Source organism: Danio aesculapii, chromosome 7 (assembly GCF_903798145.1).
Source record: "Danio aesculapii chromosome 7, fDanAes4.1, whole genome shotgun sequence".
In the NCBI taxonomy this organism is placed as follows: domain Eukaryota; kingdom Metazoa; phylum Chordata; class Actinopteri; order Cypriniformes; family Danionidae; genus Danio; species Danio aesculapii.
In genome coordinates, this window is record NC_079441.1 from 25,322,200 (window position 1) to 25,347,084 (window position 24,885).

At 34.1% G+C, this 24,885-nt stretch overlaps 1 protein-coding gene across 1 annotated transcript in view; it reads right to left on the reverse strand.

The window, feature by feature from the left end:
• The window catches only part of alx4a (ALX homeobox 4a), a 31,634-nt gene extending 10,614 nt beyond the window's left edge, over window positions 1–21,020 (reverse strand). The window contains exons 1-2 of the mRNA XM_056461425.1: window positions 20,325–21,020; window positions 1,635–1,945 (exon numbers count right to left, since the gene is read on the reverse strand). Of these exons, the coding sequence (XP_056317400.1) occupies window positions 1,635–1,945; window positions 20,325–20,673 (660 nt within the window). The 5' untranslated portion in view covers window positions 20,674–21,020. The remainder of the gene's footprint in view (window positions 1–1,634; window positions 1,946–20,324) is intronic.
• Between the last annotated feature and the right edge of the window lie 3,865 nt (window positions 21,021–24,885).

The window sequence follows — 24,885 nt, forward strand, 5'->3', positions numbered from 1 at the left end:
TGGAAGTACTCCTCCAGCAAAGACTAAAAATTACTATGTTTCTAATGTAATTATTTGAGTTTGAGGATAGATAGATGGTCGTTGTAGATGGTAGTGTTCTTGTGTCATCTTTGGTTGAGTTTTATTATACAATGTTTATTTTGATGATTTTGAATCTTGCACCTAACAAATATCTTAATTTACAAAAAAACAACTAACAAAAAACTGAAAACTAAACTAAAACTAAGCAATTTCGAAAAATAGAAACTTGTAAATCTACCTCTAAAAACTAATTAAAACTAACTGAATTTGAAAACAAAGTCAAAATGAAATAAAAACGATAAAACTAATGAAAAATCCAAAACTATTAGAATCATTTTCCAAACATAAATATATTAAGATTATCAGATCATTTGAAGAGTAGAAAAATATTGTCTATACAGTTTAGACTATACAGTCTATACAATTTACATGACTGAATACGTAGTTAAGTCCGTTTGTAAATATTGTTTCTTCATAGAGTTCTTATTTTATCATTGTTGTTATTTAGGCTTCTTTTTGCTTTTAAAAAGCCTGGAGAGAAGAGAAGCAATGGGGAAAAAGGGGGTGAATTCAGCAAATTACTCAAGCCAGACTTTACCTTCAGTTGCTTGAACAAATACATCACTGCACAATGTTAGAGCACCTGCAACTAAGCTTTCTTTTCACCAAAATGGATAATTAATAAAACTTTTTCTAGCTTTACAAATATATATTCCTATCTTTAGAGTAACGCTCTGTGCCTCCCCCAAAGTAGAGTTACAAAAAGGTTTGATGGTGTTCATAACCACCGGAACCATTGTGGTTCTTTACCCATCATTCTAGAGTCATGTACTTGGATGTAGGTCATAAGTAAACCCTCGCCATATAAAGAAGCTTCAGGCCAGGTTTTCTCACCTACCCTTGAGAGCAGGGAGGGACACATTCTTTCCTGAGTGGGACATTAATGAAAGACAAACAGTGTAAATCCAGGGCTTCTAAGTAAAGCGCACATTTGGGGTCGGGTAAAGGGATCTCCCGGTCTGTCTGTCGGTGCAGGAATGCAGCAGTCGTGTTGGAGGGATTATATGCAAATGTAGGGGTGCGGGTCACAAAAAAGGTTCTGGTTTTCCAGACATAGCCTAAGTTTAATACAGCTAGACTCTCGAGTAGAGGATTTAAAAAAATAAAAATAAAGGAAAATTCTGCACATATTTAATCTGAAAGCTTTTTTAACTTTTATGATCTGTTGTGATAAGACTGACACTTCAAATGGACTGAAATAGTCTGATGTTTATTCAGCCTCACAGTTAAAGGCGGATGAACTGGAAGTTACTAAGAGTTTTATTTCAGTATGTTTATGTACTTCCAAATGAAACTGAAATTTGAGTAGGGGAGGGGTGGGCTTAAGTATATTGTGGTTGAAACTGCCAAACTGACATCAACAGAGAAGGACCACCACGCCAAACACTGAAGCAATTGGTCAGACTTTGAATGAAGATTATCAAAGCAAACTTTGGTAACTGAATTAGCTTGCAAGGATTCATTGTTCACCTTAAGACTTGTGCTAGCAACATTTTTCACGCAGACTTATTTGAAACATGAAATTGAAATGTGTAGCTTAAGGGGGTTCATACCTGTACTCGGGCTTCTGTCAGGTCAGTCCTCAGTGCAAGTTGTTCCCGGGCGTAGACATCAGGATAGTGTGTTTTCTGAAAGACCTTCTCCAGCTCCTCCAGCTGATAGCTTGTGAAGGTGGTACGGTTGCGTCTTTTCTTGCCCTTGTTGCTCTCTCCTTCAGCTTTGTCCAGTGGAGAGGCCAGTTCTGAGTTTGCCTGCTGCGGGCTCTTCACTCCTGAATCCTTTACGCTGAGGTAGCTGCCATCCATCCCTGCTGGATCACTGTTTTGGGGCAACTCGGAATCTGTCAACCCTGTGCTGTCTTTACCTGCAGACCGGAGAAGAAGCAGAGAATGTCAATTACTTGAAAATGGAGAATTATGAAAATAATTGTATATGTGGCACGGTGGTGACAATCTCAAGCTACTTAAGCCAACATTTTATTTTTGGTATTAATTTAGTGATTTTATAGGTTCTGATGATTGCTAAGCATCAAAACAGTAAAGGTGTAAAAAGTAAAGTGAGTTATGCCCTGATCACACTTGAGCAGAGACGCCCAAACTGTGGCCCGCGGGCTAAAGTTGGCCTGTTCTAACCTTTTGATTTGGCCCACCATCCCATTTAAGGAGAGGGAGAATGATGGGGAGGTGGTTGGAGTGAACATCTTTGACAAAGATAGTCGTTTTGAATTGAATATTACCTATTGTTTGTTTGTTTTGTAAATGAATCAGATTTTTTTTAAGTAAATACTGTCACGCAACTGATATAGAGGGCAATGCACAAGACATCGGCGAGCAAATCAAGGCAAAGGCAGGTGGCAGCTTAGTGTATTCAGCATTGAACTCCATTGTGTCATTGATAACATTGTTTATGTTTTTACTTTAATAAATTCATTATACTTTTTTCATATACACTGCAATAGTTGTAAAATTAGGAAATAAATTAGGAAATTACTCATAGAAACTTTTGTGTTTGGTATATTTACCTTCGGCCCACAGCCCTCAATCAGATTGGTTTTTTGGCCCTTTATAAGAAAAAGTACAGGCACATCTGCACTAGAGATTGAGCATGCAAAATTCTGTTCTATGGCGCTGCGAAAAAGGACGGGATTAGACATTAAAAAAAGTGAGTGATTGATAAAAATTTTGTAAAGGAAAGTAATGTTTTGATCTTCGATTGGTCTCATGCAATTACATGATACCTAGCTTGAACTTTGCAATGCAATGAACTGCGAAACTTGCTACACGAGCTTGCATTTCCAATTTGCCAGATTCGCATGCGTATGAATGGGAGTCTAAAAGTGCAGTGTTAACGTGGCTTTGTTGTTAAACAGTAAAAGTGTTTCTTGTACATTAGAAATAAATTACATTTATTTTCCCGAGCATTTGTTAAAATCACAATTTGCAGCAGACAATGTGTAATTCAGTATAGCAATATTTTATGTACACAAAACAATTCAGGCACATTTACAACAAAAAGGATACAAATAAATAAAATAGTATTTAATGAATGAGGCATTTATTTAGCATATACTGATGATGACATCTAGACTACCTTCAAACTATAAGGATTTACAAAACTATTAGCAAATAAATCATTTTTGAAAATCTGCATGATCTCTTCACACTGTTTGAAACAAGTCTGGATTTTTTAAATAAGTGTCTGTTTAAATGAATGAAATTGAAACATTATTTGGTCACACTTTATTTTGATGGTTTGTTTGTTGAATTTAAGTTACATTGCATCTACATGCCAATTAATTATTGTTAGATTATAAGTAGACTGTTAGGTTGGGGTTAGTGTAAGTGTAAGTAATTGCAAAGTTTCTTATAGTCAGCTGAATGTCTGTATCAACAGAAATTAAGCAGACAATCTACTAATACTCAAATAGACCATCAAAATAAAGTGTTACCCATTATTTCACCAATAATTTAAATAAAAAAATTCCAAATTCCAGTTGGATTCCAATATGTTTTCACACTAATATCTTGAAATTAAAATAGGTAGTTAACGATATACAAATAAATAACGATATGTAAATAAAATAAACAATTACAATATACAATACACAATTCCTACAGCATTTATTGATCGAAATTAGTTACTTTATTAACATAATATTCATCATTATAAATGTTTGTTTGTAATAATTGACGATTAGGTAACAATTAAATATCAAGCATCTAAAATGTAAAATAAATAAAAGCTACATTAATAAATACTGTGTAATTGTTATTTATTGTAAGGTATTGTAAGGTAACCATTTTTTTCCACAATTAACCAGCGGTTGAAGATGTATAAAAAAAATCATAATCAAGTAAAAGTACCATTACTTACCCAAAAATGTAGTGCAAAAAAGTAGCCCTTTTAATAGTACTCAAGAGTAGTAAGTATTACGCTGTGAAAGTTTGAAACATTTATATGCAATTTGTGCATGTGTTTGAAAACGTAACGTTCTGTAGTGCATTTATTTCTTGGTTAAGACTATTTGGTATTTCAGTCATCATACAGAAGGCATCCTTCATCTTCTCAGCAGTGACAAGCAGTCTAAACCATCTCTGGGTCATTGTGTGTAAAGATTTTGGACATCTTCTTGGACAATATGAATGCTTTCAAATGGTTTGCTGCATTTATAAAGCGTCCATGTCTTGAGGTTGTTCAATATGGTGTGATTTACTTTCTATGTGCGATTAGATTAAACAGGAGTCACAGGAATGATTTTTATACTCGGCCCTATCAACAATAAAAAATAAAGTAGCAACTACAGGTTGAAGAAAATAGTGGAGTAAAAGTACACACACAGCACTAAAAATGTGCTCAAGGGAAAGTAAAAGTACACATTTATAAAACTACTTCATAAATGACCATTCCTGAAGAAAAACTACTCAATTACAGTAGTTTGAGTATTTGTAATTTGTTACTTTTCACCACTGCAATTAACACAACCCTTCTGTGTGCTGTCCCCTCTACTCCAATTTTAATTGTACTTCATAAAAATATGCTTTCTTCAATCATAATATTTTGATTATACTTCATTGGGTCTGCAGTGAGTTTACGGAGTGAGAGAGTCTGTAAGGCCTGGTGTCAGACATGCCGCAGTAACGACTGCCAGTCTCAGCTCATAAATCAGCTGCTCATGTGAAACAGACACCGTGGCTGTAATTGCAGACTGATAGAAAATTACAGGTTTCCCGCCTGAGCACAGTCCGAATGTTGCAGCCTTGCTTGATGAGCATGGCCTCAAACATATGCACAGTCTGCGGCAAGGGTGCAAAATGGAGCTTGGCTCGTAATGGGGCTGCACTTGCCCAGCGACAAGACTCTAGAGTGGTAATTTTCTGCGTCAAGCCACTGGAAACACACAGCGGCTCAGCTGTGAAACCCCAGTCAGCGTGCCGGTCATAAATTCAAGTCAGATCAATGAAAGTGAGGATTCCAGTACATTAGGTAATTCCTCCAGCTTCCTCTCGGTGCTCATTACCTGTCTGTATGCTGTGGAAGAGCTATAGTAAGAATGACTTGCTCGCTCAAATCATAATGATGGCTGCACTGGCAAACTTTGGGCTGTTTCACCTTGTTCCACTCACTTGGCTTTAAGGAGGAATAGGGTGTAAAGCTGGATTAGAGTTCCCTTGGGAGCGTTCCAGTGGCGACCCTGAGCTTTATGTCTGTCTTAGCTCAGCGCTCGGTGATGGAAAGTTATTTTAGGGGATGCAGTGTTGAGTTGTGTTCTTTTTCCAATGTGAGACTTGATTAAAGCCTTCTCAGGTTTGAGCCTTCAGACAGATGGGTAAATGCTACTGGAACACATGCTTTTATCAGCACCATAGAGCTCCTTACAGAACCATGTTGGGTAATGTACAGGGGCGGAGGTGGTCCTGGATATGCTGTTAGCAAAATTGTAAAAAAAAAAATGCCAACAGTCCTTTAATAAGCCATTACCTATGAAGCACTTATTTTTTATTTTAGATTTTTCTAACTGGGTGCATATTAGTATCTTAGACCCTGTTTAGACATATTGTTTAGATCAGATCACAAATAGAGAAGGAAGACACATTCCCGTTTACACCTTAATCCATCCTTTTGTCCACTTTCCTGTGCCAAGTATCAGATTTAACTATCTAATATTTGACTATGGACCACAAACCTTATTTTGCAAGGGTATATTTTTGGCTGTTGTACTGTATGGGTCAATTTGATCAATCTTTCTTTTATGCCACAAATCATTAAAATATTACGTAAAGATCATGTTTCTTGAAGCTATTTTGTCAAATTCCAACCATAAATGTATCAAAACACAATATTTGAGTGGTTCTATGCATTGCTAACAACTTAATTCAGACAGCTTTATAGGCAGTTTTCTCATTACTTATATTTATTTATTTATTTATTAACCCTCAGATTCCAGACTTTCAAATAGCTGTATCTCAGCCAAATATTGTCCTATTATAACAGTACATATATCAATGGAAAGCTTTTTAGACTTTCAAATTATGCATATGTCTCAATTTCCCAAAAATTTACACCGGTTATAACTAGTTTTGGGTTTTAGGGTCACATATTGTGTAATAAGGCTGTTAATTTACAGATGAGTGCAAAAGGAGACAACAAAAAACCAAAATGGAAAACAGCACCTTTTTTTCAACTATAACAACCACAAGCTGTTTAAAATGTTTTGGATTTGTGTTGTGATCAGGACTTGTAAACCCATTAAATGACTTAATAAAAACAAACAGCATGATTTTCAAAGCAAGCTTAAGATTTTAGCTGTTTAGATGGCAATGTTTAAATCCTCTATGGCTAGAGTTTTTCAACAGTGTTAAGGTTTAAGAATTAGGTCAGTACACTGTAAAAAAATGCTGGGTTCAACATAATCGAGTTGTGTTGGGACAGCATGAAAGAATTAAGTTAACAAAAGTTGATTGAACATAAAATAATTAAGTTGTCTTTACGGCAAAGATAAAATAAATCAGTTATTAAAGTTAAGTTATTAAAACTATTATGTTTAGAAATGTGTTGAAAAAAATCTTCTCTCAATTTAACAGAAATTGGGGAAAAAATAAACAAGGGGGCTAATTCAGGGGGGCTAATACTTCAACTGTGTATATATATATATATATATATATATATATATATATATATATATTTATTTATTTATTTATTTATTTATTTTTAAAAAAATTACGTGAATTACTCCTTTGTTGGTATCTTATTAGTAGTAAACATATTAGTAACAGTTGTGCTTTTTTTTTTACTCGAGGTTAAAAAAAATTTTAAGCACCATCAGCATGACGATGTGTTTTACATCACATTTTTTTCTGTCTATTTTGCTTTGGATAAAATGCAATGTTCTTCATCATCTCTTTTTAGCTAACCTTTCAATCACAGTGGACAATAGGCAGGTCAAATACCACACTGACCATCTCAACATTCTTGATACAGGTTGTTCAGTGACCTCAAGCACAGCTGTAGAAAAATTGAGGACCAATTAATTTTTCTGTTCTCTAAATGCACAAGCCTAAACCAGATGACATCCTCGGATTACCACTAAGTCAATGACCGTAACTGAACAATTGAAATGCCCATTTACTTATTCCAGCTCTTTGAGAACATGTTGGCACACCAGTCTTTCACTTCTCCATCATGCTCTGCTCTTTTAAGATGCCAATAACCACGTCAACTATGATCAAGGCAACACATTTTTGTGGCTTTGTGAATCTTGGATGGTGTGTGCCTAGGGTAAAAACATTATTTTGATATATAACATTCTCCATGAAATGGAAGCAGCTTTTTTGACTTTTGGCTTAATCTCTTCCTTGCAGATGCAGGGTTCTTACGGGTGCTTGAAATGTCCTTGTAACTATTGCTTTTCATAATGCGTTACTTAATACGTAATAGTAATTAGCTTTAAATTAAACATTTTGATTTTTTTTGTTTTTTCATAAAATGAGAACACTGGAGCCACTGGACATGTGCTTGTAGCCTTTTTACCTGCTTCTTTTTGCTTAGTATCAAAAAAGACTAAATGCAGGCTTTAAGAGATTACCACTTAATGAGTAAACAATGCATGATATTAAAATAAATATAAAATTAAGAAAGATTACATATTCAATATGCGAGTAAATGACATTTAAGAGAGTTAATTCAGTATTGTACCAGCGGCAAACATGCCATCAAAAACTTTCCTTATAGTATTCTATTGTATAGTTCTCAACCTTTTTCACTTCGGGGCCCACTTCTTTCTCCGATTAATATTTGAAGCCCCACCTGTCTGACATTTTCTCTAAATTTGTTTGTATGAAATGCTCATTTATGCTAATTTCCCCAATTTCTGTTTAACGGAGAGAAGATTTTTTTTTCAACACATTTCTAAACAATAGTTTTATTAACTCATTTCTAAAAACTGATTTATTTAATCTTTGCCAATGATGACAGTTAATATTTGACTAGATATTTTTTAAGACACTACTATACAGCTTACAGCGGCTCAGCTGTAAGTGACATTTAAAGGCTTAACTAGGTTAATTAGGTTAACTAGGCAAGTTAGGGTAATTAGGCAAGTAATTGTATAACGAGGGTTTGTTCTGTAGACCAGTGTTTCCCAACCCTGTTCCTGAAGGCACACCAACAGTACATCTTTTGGATGTCTCCCTTATCTGAACCATTCGATTCAGGTTTTCAAGTCTCTTCTAATGTTCTGATGATTTGATTCAGGTGTATTTGAATAGGGAGAGATTGAAAATGTGTACTGTTGGTGTGCTTTCAGGAACAGGGTTGTGAAACACTGCTGTAGACTATCAGAAAAAATATAGCTTAACAAGGCTAATAATTTGACCTTAAAATGATTTTAAAAAACTTAAAAACTGCCTTTATTCTAGCTGAAATAAAACAAATAAGACTTTCTCCAGAAAAAAAATATTATCAGACATCCTGTAAAATTTTCCTTGCTCTGTTAAGCATCATTTGGGAAATATTTAAAAAAATTAAAAAAATAAATGTGTATGTATGTATGTATGTGTATATATGTGTATATATATATATATATATATATATATATATATATATATATATATATATATATATATATATATATATATATATATATATATATATATATATATATATATATACATACATACATAATGCATGTATGTATATATATATATACATACATACATATACACAAGATACGTTTTGATGATTGTTGGCAACTCATCTATTTGATCTCTCTTCTAACGTCTTATATATATATATATATATATATATATATATATATATATATATATATATATATATATATATATATATATATATATATATATATATATCTTTGCTAACTAAACTATTTTGGTAACTATTTGGTGACCATTGCCAAAAAATAAATAAATAAATAAATAAATAAATAAATATATATATATATATATATATATATATATATATATATATATATATATATATATATATTTAAGAACATTAGCTTCTAAATATTTTGCTGTCTTTCGTTTCGTGGCACATTGCCCAAAATGACTTTTATGTTGCACTGTTGAATACAGTGAATGAAGAGAATTTTGATCTTTTTAGTGAATTGTTCCTTTAACCCCTATCATTTGGTCTAGGCGCATGTATTCTTTACATTTTGTCAATAAGTACACCTTAGGGACTGCTCCTGTTCTTGACCACAAAGCATGTTGTGTATACTTTTTCCCCCCAAGTTGTTTCCCATTGCCTTCTCCAGGCACCATGGACTCAATAGTGACAGACATAGGAGCCAGGCCTGGGGGTATAATGGCTCCCACATTGCCCGGGACTGACACATCTTGTTAAGCAAGTTGGGAGCAGCATATTTACTCAAACATAAATATTTTCAGCTTGTCCCTTTAGATGCCTCACGCCTCTTGCCCCCACATGGAAAAAGCTGACAGCCTGTTTGAAATCAAGGCCTGGCGATCAAAGGCTCTTGTTTATGCTCAGTGTCACTGATGGCTTTTGGCAGACCCAGAGTATTGTGACAGTCTCATAGTCCACCGAGGGTTCAAGCCAGGCTCTCTCCGCTGCTCAAGGTGAACAGAGAATTGGCTGCCCCTGTATCTCCACCATATGGGCGAGTAACTTGACCTGCCTGCTAGGCATGAAATCTTATGGCAGAATATTTCTGTCAGAATCAGAAAAGTCTTGAACCAGAGCTCGGAGGGGGGTAGAGGTTGAAGATTTCAGCAAAAGTGCAGAGCCGAACATGGTCCTGCTGTTTAACCCTGTTTGCCGTGCTGTCAGACATATTGAAATTTCATGAGGTCATCTGTAGGTTTAGGAAAACCATAAACCACAGTTGATTTCAGGAAAATCTCAATTTTAATGCAAAAGAGAACAATATTTTAGCAGCACTGAAGAAATAAAAAGTTTTAAAGATCTCCTAAATTGACTATTTGTCAAAATTCAGAACAAGCAAACTATTCACTGACCCTTTTTAAACTTATAGCTTTAAGCTGCCTTTTTAAATGTTTAACTTACAAGTGTTTATTATAGATAACCATGTTGTGGATATGCTGTAATTTTAATGCTGCACATCTTTAAAAAATTAAGGTGGTGCCATACACTGTAAAACCCAACAGTCAACTTTATCAAATGAAATGGGTGTAGTTAACTCAAAATTTACTGAAAGTTAATTCTACTCATGTGAAAAGTGTTTTGAACTCAGTGTTGAAGGTAATGAGTTAATTAAATACCTCATTACTTCAACTTAAATGGAGTAAGTTCACAGTACTCATATAGATTAGTTTTTTTTAACTCAAATTGTTTGTTGCAATCGGTTTCCTCAAATGGTTTGAGTTACCTTAACTTATTGGAGATTACAGTACTCAGTTAATTTAAGTTATCTTCATTTATTGGGCTTTACTGTACTCAAATTGCTTCATTTACTCAAGTGGATTATGTTCACAGTACTCATCAGGATTAGTTTTTGGACTTAAATGGTTTTCGCAATTGGTTTACTCAAACGGTTTGAGTTACCTTAACTTTTGGGGTTTTACAGTGTGAAAGAAATACCTTTCATTTACTGTTACTGAAAAGAGCCCTTTTTCTTAGTGTGAAAAACATTTGAGTAATCTAAAGAAACATTTCCCACTATAAAGAATATTTCATTCAATGAAAAGGTTCTATGATGAAATGTGTAGCATTGTCTGATGCATTCAGGATATTTAAAGGTTTTTTTGAAGAAGTCTTATGTTTGACAAAGCAACATTAACTTGACTAAAATGGCATAAAATAATAGTTAAATATGAAGTTCAAAGTGTCTCTTTTGCATTTGCATATCTTAAAATGACAATATTGATTTTGATGGTTGAGTATGCTGATTTGCTAGATCAGAGATGCCCAAACTAGGGCTAACTAGGGCCCAAAGTTGGCCCATGGTAACCTTTTGATTTGGCCCGCCATCTCATCTGAGAAGACAGAGAGAATGAAAGGGATGGTTTCGAGATTGTCAATTCAAATTTAATGTAGTTCTTTGTTTGTTTGTTTTATTGTTAAAAGCTAACTGAAATGAAATGTTTCAATTAAAGGGTGTAAATTAATTAGATTTTGTTTAAATGTACATACTGTACTGGCAGATTCTGCTTGACTAGTGTATTCAGCATTGGACTCCACTGTTTTTTTTTTTTTTTTTTTTTAATTATCTTTTTTATTTTCTCAAATGGTTTTACACTTACATCAGGTACATGTCAGAAGTCACTCATCTGAATACACTCAAATATAAGCACAAATTCTGTATATCCACTTTCTCTTTCAGCAGTATATGCTTTCCTTTTATGCCCATGTACACTAATGTTATACATAAAAAATAATAATAATACATAAAATAATAGTTTAAAAAATTAAATTAAATAAAATAAAAAAATAGGCGGGGGACAAGTTAACAGAAAAGAGGTCTATGGAACTCCACTGTTTTAAATGGGATTGTTTGTTTTTATTGCAATATGTTATCATTTCTTCATATACTGCATTAGTTAATACAATTTAAAGTTATGTTTTCTTTTTATTTAGAAATATTTTGAAATCAATTTTGAAGTAAACCAGGGCAACTTTAGTGTAATATAGTTTTGTATATTTACCTTCTGCTAACAGCTCTCTTTGAAATTTGGTTTTTGGTCCTTTACCTGAAAAGGTTTGGGCACACCTGTGCTAGATTCATTAAATAAATGTAAGAACTTTATTCATAAAAGTATTGAAACTTTCTGACCACCAAACTTTGGTAGGATAGCTGGCAAAAATCAGCTTTATTTCTCCTCTTTTTTTTTATTAGTAGTAATCTTGTTTACCTTTAAATGATTCAGGTGAGGGAGACCTTTCTATTGAATATCGTTTCCACGTGGACATATAATTGCATCTGTGTGTTTTCCGTTTAGATATCTGGACAATGGCTTTGATAAACTTGTTTCCAAGACTTACACTTTCATTTCTTACAGAGTAAGAAGCAATGATTTACTTTTCCAGTGATGCAAGAGAGAAATTGTGTCTGGATTTGTAATGTAAAAATATTACTTATGCAGAAAAGTATAACAGCAGTTCTGTACCATAGTGAAGCGCTTTATCACCTCGGCACTTGCCAGGCAGGACGTGAAGTTCAGCTGTAGGTTAGGAGATGGTGAGGTTCAAGAAAAAGACTAATTGGCTTTTTAACCTGAGTAGATTCACACCTGTATGCGTAGCAAGAATGGGGCTTGTAAACCTCTTTTACAGCATCTACTTTTACCTCTGACTCCAGAGTAAAATATCTTCAAATAGGTCGCCATTCGATACAACCCGTAAATCAAGAGAAAAGGGCACCACTATATATTTTCATAAAATATGCATGAATGGCTCACACAGTGGTTCCAGACCCACTCGCACTAAAAAGGTGCCTCGCGCTCGACTGTAGACGCCAGTGGTTCCTGGCTTTGTAGGATGTCTGTGCTCGACCCCATGAGTTAGCAAGGGTCAGATCTTTACAAGGGGCAGTCATTTAGTACCAGCTGAAAACGGGAGAACACATCAAAGTGTAATTTAACTAGCTGTAAAGCGGCAGGGCATCCTCTATGCTTTTTTACTGAATCTGATTGTTAGGGTCAGCAGCAGGCAAATAAAAGAAACACTATAAATTAGGCTACCTGGGGTCTCTACGAAGGGTTAATGATGAAATACGCCAAAGCCCTAAAAATTAAAACGCATAAATAAGGTGTAGGGCGGCCCTGGTTTCATCTTTATTATGACTGAAAGCAAATGGCGGAAGAGTGTTTGCTCATCTAAGCTTTTATTTCTATCTGTAATTAGGTTTGTTTTTGGTGCTTAAAATATGGATTGAATTGTAATAGGCAGCGTTGTGCTCTGAAGCCAGGCCAGCAGTCTGAACTTGCCTTCCGCTATCTAATTATTTCAGGCTCTTACAGACGGACACGGCACGGAGAGATTGATAGGTTGTGATATGAAGAGTGGCTCCGGCTGGTGGCATATGGAACCGGTGAACGGTTTTCCTTTATTGGTGATTGTGAGCGTGACACCACAAGATATTAGTAGAGAAGGAGCCTCATTAGTAAACGTCTGCGCACGCAGCCATTTGCAAAACCAGAGCAAATCACATACTCGAAGGCAGATGTGACAACAGCGGCTCCATTCTAAACATAGCCCGACTAAACCACAGGGACTGTCTCCCTCTTTGAGTTGCTTTACGTTTTAGGGGTCACTTCTTGTTTTTGTGTTGGGGAACTGTAGGACTCTATTCAAGATGATGCATAAGACGGCGGTTGTTTCAGAGGGAGAGTTGCGTCTCAGTGGGTGCTGGCTGAAAAAAAGCCCGGTAGTGAGAATCTGATAGGTATCCGCAGAGAAGTCCAAACACACCGCTAGTCCTGAAGGACGATTTATCCCAGCAGGCTGCAGCAAAGAGCACATGCTGGGCAAGAAAACACAGCATTTCCTTTAAGCTGCTTCTCGCGATAAATCACAGCTCGTCCAGCTCTCTTGGAGTGTCGGCACAAAAAGATTGCTTTAACCCAAGTCTGTCAAATACTTTTTGAATCTGTATGCACCATCCATAAGTAAAAAGACCAGTGCCAGATCAAAAATCTGCTGGTTTAACACTGCTTCTTTTGGTTTGTGCCTTTATGACAAGTTATGGTTATGGAGAGATCAGATTTGGTGGTTTTTCTGAAAATAATATATGGGGAATTAAAGCACTCTGTAAGTGCTTTAATTTGGTTATTTTTGGTGATTTCAGCTGTGGCTTTGCTTTTGGATCGTCCTCGAGCACAAATATCTCAGTTTTCAGTGAGGGTTTCTGGCACAAGGGTTTCAGAATTGAAACGTGTTGGAACAGCTTGTTCTCTATGTGCTGCTTGTTCACTCTTTTATTTTTTATTGTATTGTTTTGTTTGTTTAGCAGTTGACATAGCGTTTCCCAATCCCTCAGTAAAATCAGGAATCTCCTGGATGGCATTAGGAACCATAATAAAGCAATGTTGTAGTTAACAAGCACTATGGAATGTTGTAAAAAAAACTAACTAATCACTGTCTTGTAAGGTAATGACAAGAAAAAAACAGTGGCATGAAAGCAAGCATTACATTATTTTAATGTTAAGAAACATTTATTATTGCTTAAAGAGATATTTGAAAATTCTCTAATTTACTCACCCTTGTGTCATTTTAAACTGCCGTGTTATTTTTAGAAATAGTCAATAGAAACCAGTTTTTTGGTTGTAAAACCGTTTTTTTTACCTTACACAGAAGAAAGAAATATATTTGTATCAACATGAAGGTGAGAGCATAAGATAATTTTTGTTTTCACTTAAAATAAATAAGTAAAGTAATAAAGCTAGACATTTTGCTTCAAAAAGATCAAATGATCAGCCATTCACTGGTAGTTGAGAACCCATAACAGGCCTTTAGGCAGCCTATTGAAAGTGGTGGGGGGTTTTTTTCTGAAAAAGTGGACCTTTTTGTAGTTATTCGCCTCGTTTTTTTATTCAATTATGCATTTTAGAGACACTTTAAGAGCTAATCTTTGCTGGATCAGCTTGTTGGATGGTGATCATAACCACAATTTTTTGATACACCAAAAATATTTCCTACAGTTTTGTCAAAGTGCTCACAATACTTTTTTACTATGAAGTTATTTACAAACTTGCATTTAAACTGTAAGTTAGTCCAGTTTATAAATATTGTTACGAGATTAGCATTTAAAAAAGGAATAGAGAACTACTTTTAAGTACAAATTTATTATCATCCGTTATTTAAAACAAAATATGAATCTGGTAAAACTTGTTTTAAAATTAAAACTGTAGCCTACATGGGCAAATAAAAACTGGCCAGCTCATTCAACTTTCCTCTGTCAGAATTTGGCCACTTAGTTAAAATTATAATTAAAGATTACATTTGTCTTAAAGCCTTCTTCTATCTATAAATTTCACAATTTATGATGGCATGGCAGTCAAAAATGGGACAAATGAGCTTATATAGGGGTCAAATTCTGGACTTTGTCAGTGGGGGGAGGGGGGGGGGGTCTTTCGAACAACCCGAACCCCCCCTGGCTAGGGAATTTACTAGGGTTCGATTATGCTGTTTAAATAGAGACCTTGTCTTTGAAACAAACTGCTGACTGATTCTAATGTAAACTTTTAAGCCAAATTTGAGTAAACATGTAAAATAAACCCAAGTCCTTATCACCTCTTCTTAGATCAACAGACAATGGAATATACCTTTTTTCCCTTAAAGTTCTGCAGTACCTTAGTAGCTTTATGGTGCAGTAAGCCTGGTTGCTTGTTCATTGTTTGAATTGACTGAAACTATGCTGTTGGCTTCATCTCTTATGACGTGTACATTTTATTGTTTTTGTTATTATGTACATGTAAGTGATATTTTAAAGTTAATTGGATTTACAGTATATAGTAATAATTGTTCAAGTTATTCCAGTTTACTGTATTGTGGCACTACACACATTGTAAATTATTACTGACGTAAATTTATCAAATAAAGGGTAATAATTCATAGTTAAACTAATTTAATGCAGACTTTTAATGCATTCTTCAGAGCGGATCACCTTGGTAATGCAAACCAAACTTTTAATCATCCTCAGCGTCATAATGTATAGTGGTTTAATTTGTTTTTGATGTGTTTGTTTGACAAAGAAAAATATTAAAAAGCTCTACTATAATTCTGTCAATTTTTGCAACATTTTAATCTTTTTTTATCCTTTTTTTTTTAAGTATTGTTTAACAACAGGGAAAAAAGTCTTGCTGCTTTGTGAATGCCCATTAAAGAAATGCAGCTGAGCGACTTCCTCTAATATAGTTATTCAGAAGCGCATAAAAACATAGTTTGCTAGATTTACTGATAGTGCTTTAAAAAAGGTTTACAAGCAATGAGAATTAATGAATCCGTCCAAAGACAAACTAGGATTATAAAAAAGCTCTTAAAACTTATTTACACTTTTTTAATTCACAAAAAAATAAAATTAACAGGCCACTAAGCAAGTATCAACAAAACAACTAATTTGGTCAGTTTTGCTTTGCAGTTGTCGAAATAAAAGAGAAACTTTAAATTGTAAATATAATATTTTGAACAACCATGAGCCATAGTAATACACACAACCACCATAAGACAAAATAATACTGAAAAAGAACCAATAACCAAACACAAACCATGATCTTTGTATCTTGCCTTTTGCACAACACTGTCTATAACACCGTTTTTATTTATTAACTGATTATTTGCCAACTTTCTTATTGCACTGTAAATATTTCAGTCAATCAGCACTATCTAGCCTATTAAACCCTCAAATATCAATGGCTTACACATGTTTGTACATGCTACTTATTTTAAATGAGCTGAAACAACACATTTGGCTTTTTTTTGCTTCAATTTAATTGCTTTATGTTCAGTCCACTTAAATTTGTGAAAATTTAAACAATTAATGCTGACTTGCTTAAATACCTCATTCATGACAACCTCCCCTAAAGCAGGCACTTGCTGTGAGTGCGTCCTTAATTGGAGCCGTTAATGTTGATATTACCACAAGTTTATGCAATTACTTCCATCGACATCGTAAGCCAAATCAGATGCCATGATACTGACGCTTTTATATTTGTTTTACAGGGATGCCTGAAGTCGTCATCCATTGACATTTTCATAGACTCCCTTTGGTTTTGGGTTTAGTCTTGATTAACAGGGATCTTGTTGTCTATCTGCATCTGACCTAGATTAGAAATCTTTTTTATTTCATTTTTGTGCAAGGACAGTTCCAGTGTTCACTAATGGGATGCATTGCTCTGGTAAAGTGAAGAGGTGATGAAGGGCTCCCTCCTAAGAGTGTCGTTTTCCTTTGTTATTGGTTCTGACCACAAAGGAGGAATTAGTCAAAAGCTTGTTTTGAAAACCACATACCCTCTTCAGCATAAAATAATCACGCTCAAGGGAAATGTGACTGCATGCGGCTCCTACAGCATATATAAGCCTCGCACAATTATTAGTATTATTACTTTTTGGCTAAGTATTCTGGTTTAAACAGGGGCTTTTATTTGTTTATTCACTAACTGGTTGTCATTTGCCTTTATATGCATCACACGCCATAAATTTAAAATGCACAAAATGGGCCTTTGCGATTTTAATTTTGGCCCCAAAAATAGTTTTTTTGTATGTTGTGGTGCTGTAATGTTGTCTGTTCAGAGCTGAGTGAGTCACCTTTTAATAAGCTCTTTTAAATTTAAATGCAAATCTGGATATTAAGTTATGATTTGCTTTTTGATAATTATAAGGGTCTTTAAAAACCACATCTTCTGATTTATTTGCTGCCTTGAAATGTAGTTATCTGTATCCGCCAACCTTCTTTCTTCAAAGTTGAATTTTAATAATTATATGATCGACATAAGAAATATTTATGGCAGCATTCAAAGGTTGCATATGTCCATTGGAAACATATTAATACCATAAATATAGTACACAAACAGTCATGAACTAATTAATTTTTGTAGATATGAATAAATGGATGAAATGTGTTTTGAATTGCAGCCAGTTACTCAGTGTTCACTAACCTCTAGATCAATTACAGCATGCATTCATTATGCCATATAAAAAAAAAAACAATCCATTTGAACTTTTTTCTCTCTCTCTTTTATTTTAGACGGGATGCTAATAAACATATATTTTGCAGCAACTGTTTATTATAGTTGTGAATAAAGCAGGATAGTTTTAACATGACACATGTTTGTTGTTACCAGTTTGGGTCAGAATACCTGCTCTGCATATACTGACTTCCTTTTTTGTTTCACTGTAACTGTTTTCTATTATTATTTTCTTTTTTTTTTTTCATGAAGCTTTATTTATAAGGGAGCTGTTGAAGTTAAATCCATCTGTTTACCGCTGACACATTCTATATATTACAGGCAATATTGTTAAATCTATGTTTGCAACTCAATTATTGATTATGACATAAGTAGTCAATAATGATTGAACTCACCATCACCAGGTGAGACTTTAACTTTGAACAAGCTACAAATTAACAATGTGTCATGAATAGCCAGGCATTTTATTAATGTGCAGTCATGATAATGACATTTAAATATGGATTTAAGCCCTATCTGCAAGACATTGCATGACATTTTTTTAAGGCAAGCTATTGTAAAATATTTACAACAGCCTTGCATATTTAATTTTGCCATCACTTTTAAAGGTTGTGTTAATCAGCTGGTATGGTATTTTTGTCCTTGTCAGAGAGGTTTTGATTAGTTTGGGAAATGGGACTTTTATTTGACGACATCTGCACAACAGACCATTATTAAATCTAATGTATGTCGATATCTCGTTGCGTCATCCGTTTATTATGCAGCGCGTAGCCGAAAGCTGCAGCTGTAGACCGATGACACTTTTGTATTTTGTCGTTATGAAAATGTCGATCACACTTACGTCATTATTCGATAATATATCTGACAGTGTTGCTATTAATAAAATAAATTATATTAAGAGTAGTCATTGTTTTTATTCTACTTTTAAAATGTATCTTCTTTATTTATTTTACTAATAGCCAAACAATAATCTTGCAATGTTGTAACGATCAGTTTTGCAGTGTAGGCCTGTCTTTAAGATCTTTAGACCACTAAAGAGCATGTTGCTTTTTCCCTCACTTGTCATAGGACATAAGGTTTTAAGGCCCATCACAGATTAAGAGCTTTAAAAATGTTAAATCCTATTATAATTCTCTAGGCTTTGTTTATTTATTTAATTAGATCACACGAGATTGTATGATATCTGAAGACTCGTTTCTGTTATTATAGAATTCTTTATAATGTTAGAGTTGACTAACATGTTCATAAACCTATTCCGCCTATTTCGCTTTTTTCTCTCTCTCTTTTGTAGCCAATATATTTCCACTTTTATTTTTCTACAAATTATTGTTTGTTTTAATGGTTATATATAATGTTGATCCTTTATTTTACACTTCAGACAGCTCATGCACCATATATTTAATATATAGGCGCACATCACACCTGATATTTTTCTTGTCTATAAAATTCGTTTAATCTCAAACACATTAGTGTCAGTTTAAAATATGTGCATTGTTAAAAATGCATTAACTAAAACAAACATTTACAGTAGACTTTCATGAACACATTGAAACATTTTTCCAACCTCATTATGGGCTACCGCTACCGACTCTTTGGTTTCCTTATGTCCGGGAATATTTTTAAACGTTTTCCCTCCTGTTTTTTTATATATTTTTTTTTATAAGATTATTATTATTATTATTATTATTATTATTATTATTATTATATAGTTATGAATGTTAAAAAACGAAAATCCTGACAAACTTTTGATACCTGTCTTCCAGTTTCTAGTTTCAATCGAACAGTATTTTCATTCACAGATTGCAAGAAATAAATATTTTTTCCTTTCTATTTTTAATACATTTGAATAAAATGAAATGACTTAAAGGTGGTTATTATTTATTTAAACTGCAACCCTGTTGTACTAATTTAAGTGGTGTGTTTTTTATTTTATGATTAACATTTAGATTTAATGGATGTGCCATACCTCGCGGCATATTCCATATTTTATTACAAATGTCCGGTTTGCACAAGAAGTTTGTTGTTTTTGTAATAGTTGTGGCTTTGAGCTTGCAACCATAAAGGTTAGAAAACTTACAAACGAGTTATTTAATGTGCCGTCGACAACTTGAAAAAGCGCATAAAATTAGTTGCGTTTGCCTTCCGAAACGTGTTAATTCAATTGTCTGATTCATATCCAGTATTAAGGATTGTAATTCAGATTATCGCATTAAATATAATTTAATTCGGTCCTCAAAGTTAAAATGCAATAACGGGGAGGCTATGCCTCTTCCTAATTGTGTTACTGTGAGAGCTGAGCCAGTTATATTGGTAGTAAGTTGTGAAGCCTATTGCATTTGCTTTGTAAATATTATCCTACAGATTGACTTTACTCTGATGTGATTATCAATATGAATAACCTCCTCTCACGTAAAAAAACTTGGTCTAATTGTAGTTTTTTCTTGAAAGGCTTTGCAGATTATCCTGTCTTAACAGAGTCATAAAAACACGAATGTCATTGCGTAACGAAAGCTAAACGTTCACTGCTGTTGTTTTGCATTGAAGACGAGAAAGTACAAGACAAGTTGAGTTGATTCTCTGCACACCAAGACTTCTTTTGCAAATGCTTCGTTTTCAACTCACCATAGCAAGCGATGAGCCCTCCGTTGTGTCCGCTGCTTTCCTGCTGGAGTTTGCTGCTGTCTGGAGGAGTTTTGCAGGAGGACCTCTGCATGAAGAGGTGGTATTTGTTAAAGGTGCCTTCCCCAGCAGTGGCATCCAATGACTGGCATTCCTGCTGGAACGGGCTCCCAGATTTTTCCCCGTACGCCTGACCTTTGTTGGTCAGGAAAGCGGGGCTGTATTTGGTGTCACTCGCTTGGAATGTCCTGAAAGGGTTCGCCTGGTGATCCCTACCTTGCGGTGCAGATGGGCTATAATATGAATCCATCGATGTCATTTCGCAGTATGAAACGCACGTCTCGGCGTTCATTCCTAAAAAAAGTTTCGGGAGGAAAAAGACGTCCAAAGTTTTTTTTCTTCCTTTTTGGAGAGCAAAGCGAACAGATACTCTCACACTCTCTCCCTCTTCCTCGTACAAACGAATACACACTCACTCTCAAACACACACACATACACGCGCGCATAGACTTGTGCAGCAGCTGGCTTTGGTTATAAAAATGATTCAGATGTTTTCCAGAAACGGATAGCTAACCAAAAGCTAAAAAGCCCCCTTAAGGTTAGAGGAGTAACGAAAAATGCGTCTTCTGAAGATGCAGCCCAGATCTTCTTGCTATAGACCACTACGCACGTCAAGACCTCTCCTCGGTTATTATGTAGATGAAATGAATGGGTGAGGTCAGACCTTTGCTAAGAAGAAAAAATGTTTTGTTGGAAATATGTGGGGGGACTTAACACATGACATTAATGTCATTAGGATATGAAATGTATTACTGATTGGATGTGAAGGGCAACACGGAGGGAGCAATTTAATGGTTGATTCGCAATGCTTTTTAAGTAAAGGCTTTATCCTGCCAACAAAGAAACAGACTAGAAGTACTATGGTTTTTATATGTTTGATGTGTTTAATCCACTGATGCGCGTTTACTCTTAGACTCTTGTTTTTACTTTTCTATTACAAATGTTTTTTTTTTATTATTTTGATTTCTTCTTAAAATATTGTGTTGATTTTTATGTTGGCATCGATTAAATTATGCTGTAATTTGAGAGGAAAACTGTTAAACGTTTAATACTAATGCTAAGATCATTTAAAACCCGTAAAATCTGTTCTACAGAGCTTGTCACTAAATTCTCATTTGTTTTCGGGAAGTTCCTGGTGCTCTTACTGCAAACACTGTATCATGTTTCATGTATAGCATATTTGTTGGTACGGTCTGTCAAATCTTCTTATTTGCTGTTTAACAATCAGCATGGAATGATTTAGTTGACAAACCTTTTAGCTTTTTTCTTATTCGTTTGGCATATTTGTTGCATGTTGTTTATTATGGGCTGTTCATAATGTATTTAGTGTAAGTGCATATTATAATTTATGAAGTTTTAGCCATGATGATGAACAAAATGTTATGTAAGACGCATCCACTTTTTGTCATCATTTAAAAATGCAGTTTTATTAATAAACTTTTATAACTTAATCGTTTGAAATATCACTTTATACAACTAAGTTTCAACACATTTTTATACAACTAAAATCTATTGAGAAATCTGTCATTTTATGATAATTATAGGCTTAATTTGGCATATTAATTGTTGCTTAATAACTTGCCACAGACAATCCAGCTTTTACTGCAAATTAACCCTTGCATGATTTTATTTAATTTAAAGATTTTGACGCTGTTAATCCGAACTCACCACAGAGGCAAGATGAGTCTCGATGCCTTTTTATTTGGTGAGCGAGATGTCTACTAATTTATGTGGGAAAACCAATAAACATTTATTATTGCATATGCTAAGTGTTTAATCGAATTTCTTTTGCAGAAAGCTGCATGGGCCTACAGTCACATCCTTTTAAGCTGGTTAAATAAAGATTTGAATTGGCTAAACATCATTTAGGATCTAATTTATTGCAAATGTTTACGGAGCTTTTGCAGTTCCTTTAATTCCGTTCGTAAAAGTAAAATAAATAAATAAAAACTCAGTGTCTTACTATAGTAGTTTAGCATAGGAAAAGCAGAATGGGAATGACAACAAACCTGTCTAAATTACACACTCTAAGCCATATTTTATCCACGGTAAAAACGATTATTTACAATTTTACACCGCAGTGTTTCCCAAATATTATTATAAATATGATTCATTTTCCAACTGTTATTTTAGTTTTTAGAAGACACTATTATTAATTATGTTTCAAGCCTTAATTATTTTAAATACACTTTGCATTCAATGGCAATGTAAGGCAATAGTTTAGCCGAAAACATTAGAGAGAGAGAGAGAGAGAGAGAGAGAGAGAGAGAGAGAGAGAGAGAGAGAGAGAGAGAGAGAGAGAGAAATAAAGAGCATCATAAAACAGTGTCAGTGTAAGCTGCGTTCCTTATAAAATTCAATAGAGCATTTATTTCTGGTGCTGCATTGAAGTTCAGTCGTACGCTATCAATGAAGAAAAACTATCGTCTAAAAAAAGAAGTGATCATTCTGTTCACCGCAACCAAATATTTGACTTAATAAAGGAAACACGAGCTTAATTGGATTTCTGCAATGCACCACATGGGTTTGATGCTTGCGTTTGTAACAATACTGAACTGATATTGATATTTCCATTGCTAATATCACTTCTACTCTCTGTCACTGATAATAATACACGGACTAGTGATTTAAAAAATTATTGTAATGTTTTTGTTGAGTCCAACAACCTCAAAATCAGCTAAATTTATTTTAAATATATTTCAAACGAGAAACAGTTTTTACTTTAGAAAAAATTATTATTTTTTTATCATTACTGATTTTTATAAAATGTAATGTTGAAATATTCTCATAGATTATTTAATTAGATTTTCACCTTTGCAATTACGGATTTTTTTTTCAAACAGTTTTTTGTATGCATATTTAGTTTTTTCCTAATTACCTATTTTACCTAATTCGTTTTTTTATTATGCACGCAAGTATTTATTTTATTTGAACCAATTATTTATTAATAGATTAAATGATTGTTTGTCTGCATTTTCCCTCTCTCATTGAGTAAACTCTGAGGTCACTTCATGCGCAAATATCTGTCGCAAAAGTTCACTTTCGGAGAACAGTGCATTGATTAGATTCGCTTCGAACCCAAGGTTAAATGTAATTGAATTACCTCAGGTTTAAGCCTTGGGTCTCAATTTTCAGACTGCCCTCGTGAATGATAAACACAGACCCGTCAAAATCGGCTGCGTTTTCATGTCGAGCACTTCTGGGTATTTTTTAAACATGTTTGACCTATTATCTCCCCAGTTATTTATTGCTGTCGAATGTCTCAACACTACGCACGTGTCTGGGATTATTTCATTAGAGCAGGTTATTTTTGGAATACCCTGATGGACGATTTTTGCTGGTCTTACATTTAAAGTGTAATAGAAAATGTAATTCACTCAATGAGTTTTGTATGATAATTTTCGTCCTTTTTATTACATTTAAAATATTTAATTAGAGACTTTATCAAATATTGCCAATAAATAATAATAATATTAAATAATAATATAAATAAAGCTTAAATATTTATAATTTATAATTGTTGTAATATTTCTTAATAGTTTCCCATTTTGAAAGTAATTATAAAAAAAATTATCATAGACGATGTTCCCTTGATTTTAATTTAAAAATCGAAAAACTTACAGTTCCGTAGTAAAGATGTTTTGAATTTTCAGAATTGTGTAAAGAGCTAATATTCTGTAACCGATACGGACAAATAGGCCAGAATAGGCCCATATGATGACTATAACGAATTTACCGAGTCAAAATTCATCCTCTATCGTTAATCGTGGATGTCCTGTTTTCATTATAATTAACCCAAAGTAATTTACATCGGCTGCCGATCAAAAGCACACTTGCTTTTCACACTTGTCCGCACGTCATGTTAATAGTCATTTACACGCCGAGTAAAGCAGAACAGATTAAGCTCTTTATACATTTTCTGTTCAGATTCGCCCTGGAGGGAAATGCCATCTGTTCTGGCATCAGACGGAAAAAAAAAATCACATAGGTGAAACGTCTCCCTTAACCTGCCTCCACAAATGACTTTTTGGTGTAATTAATTGGAAAATCTGGGATGAGCAGGAATATTGTGTTAGTAGTATTATTTTTATATCAGGTTGTGTTCAAGTGACCTGAATTTTTGTTCAGTAAAGCTGTGTTTAGGGCACACATGCCATAGCAGAATAAATGTGAAGCAGCCACAGTACTTTTCCTGCCCTTATCCTCGATATGACAGGCTACTTAGTCCATTGAAAAAGCATCTTTTTAAAAGTTTATATTTCACTGTCTCCATGTGTCAAGGCAGTTTAATAACACAATCTGCTTTCATCTTTCATAAACCCATCCCTTGCTTTTGTTTGATTATTTTAGAATTTTCAATCAAACTGAATTTAAGCATGTTTTATGTTATAGAAGGGTTAGATTAATTGTTTTGGGCATTAAGCTACTGCTTTTGTAAGAATTTGGTGTTAAATGTTTTTTATTACACAATATAATTTTATTTGTATTATTTTCTCTCAGAATT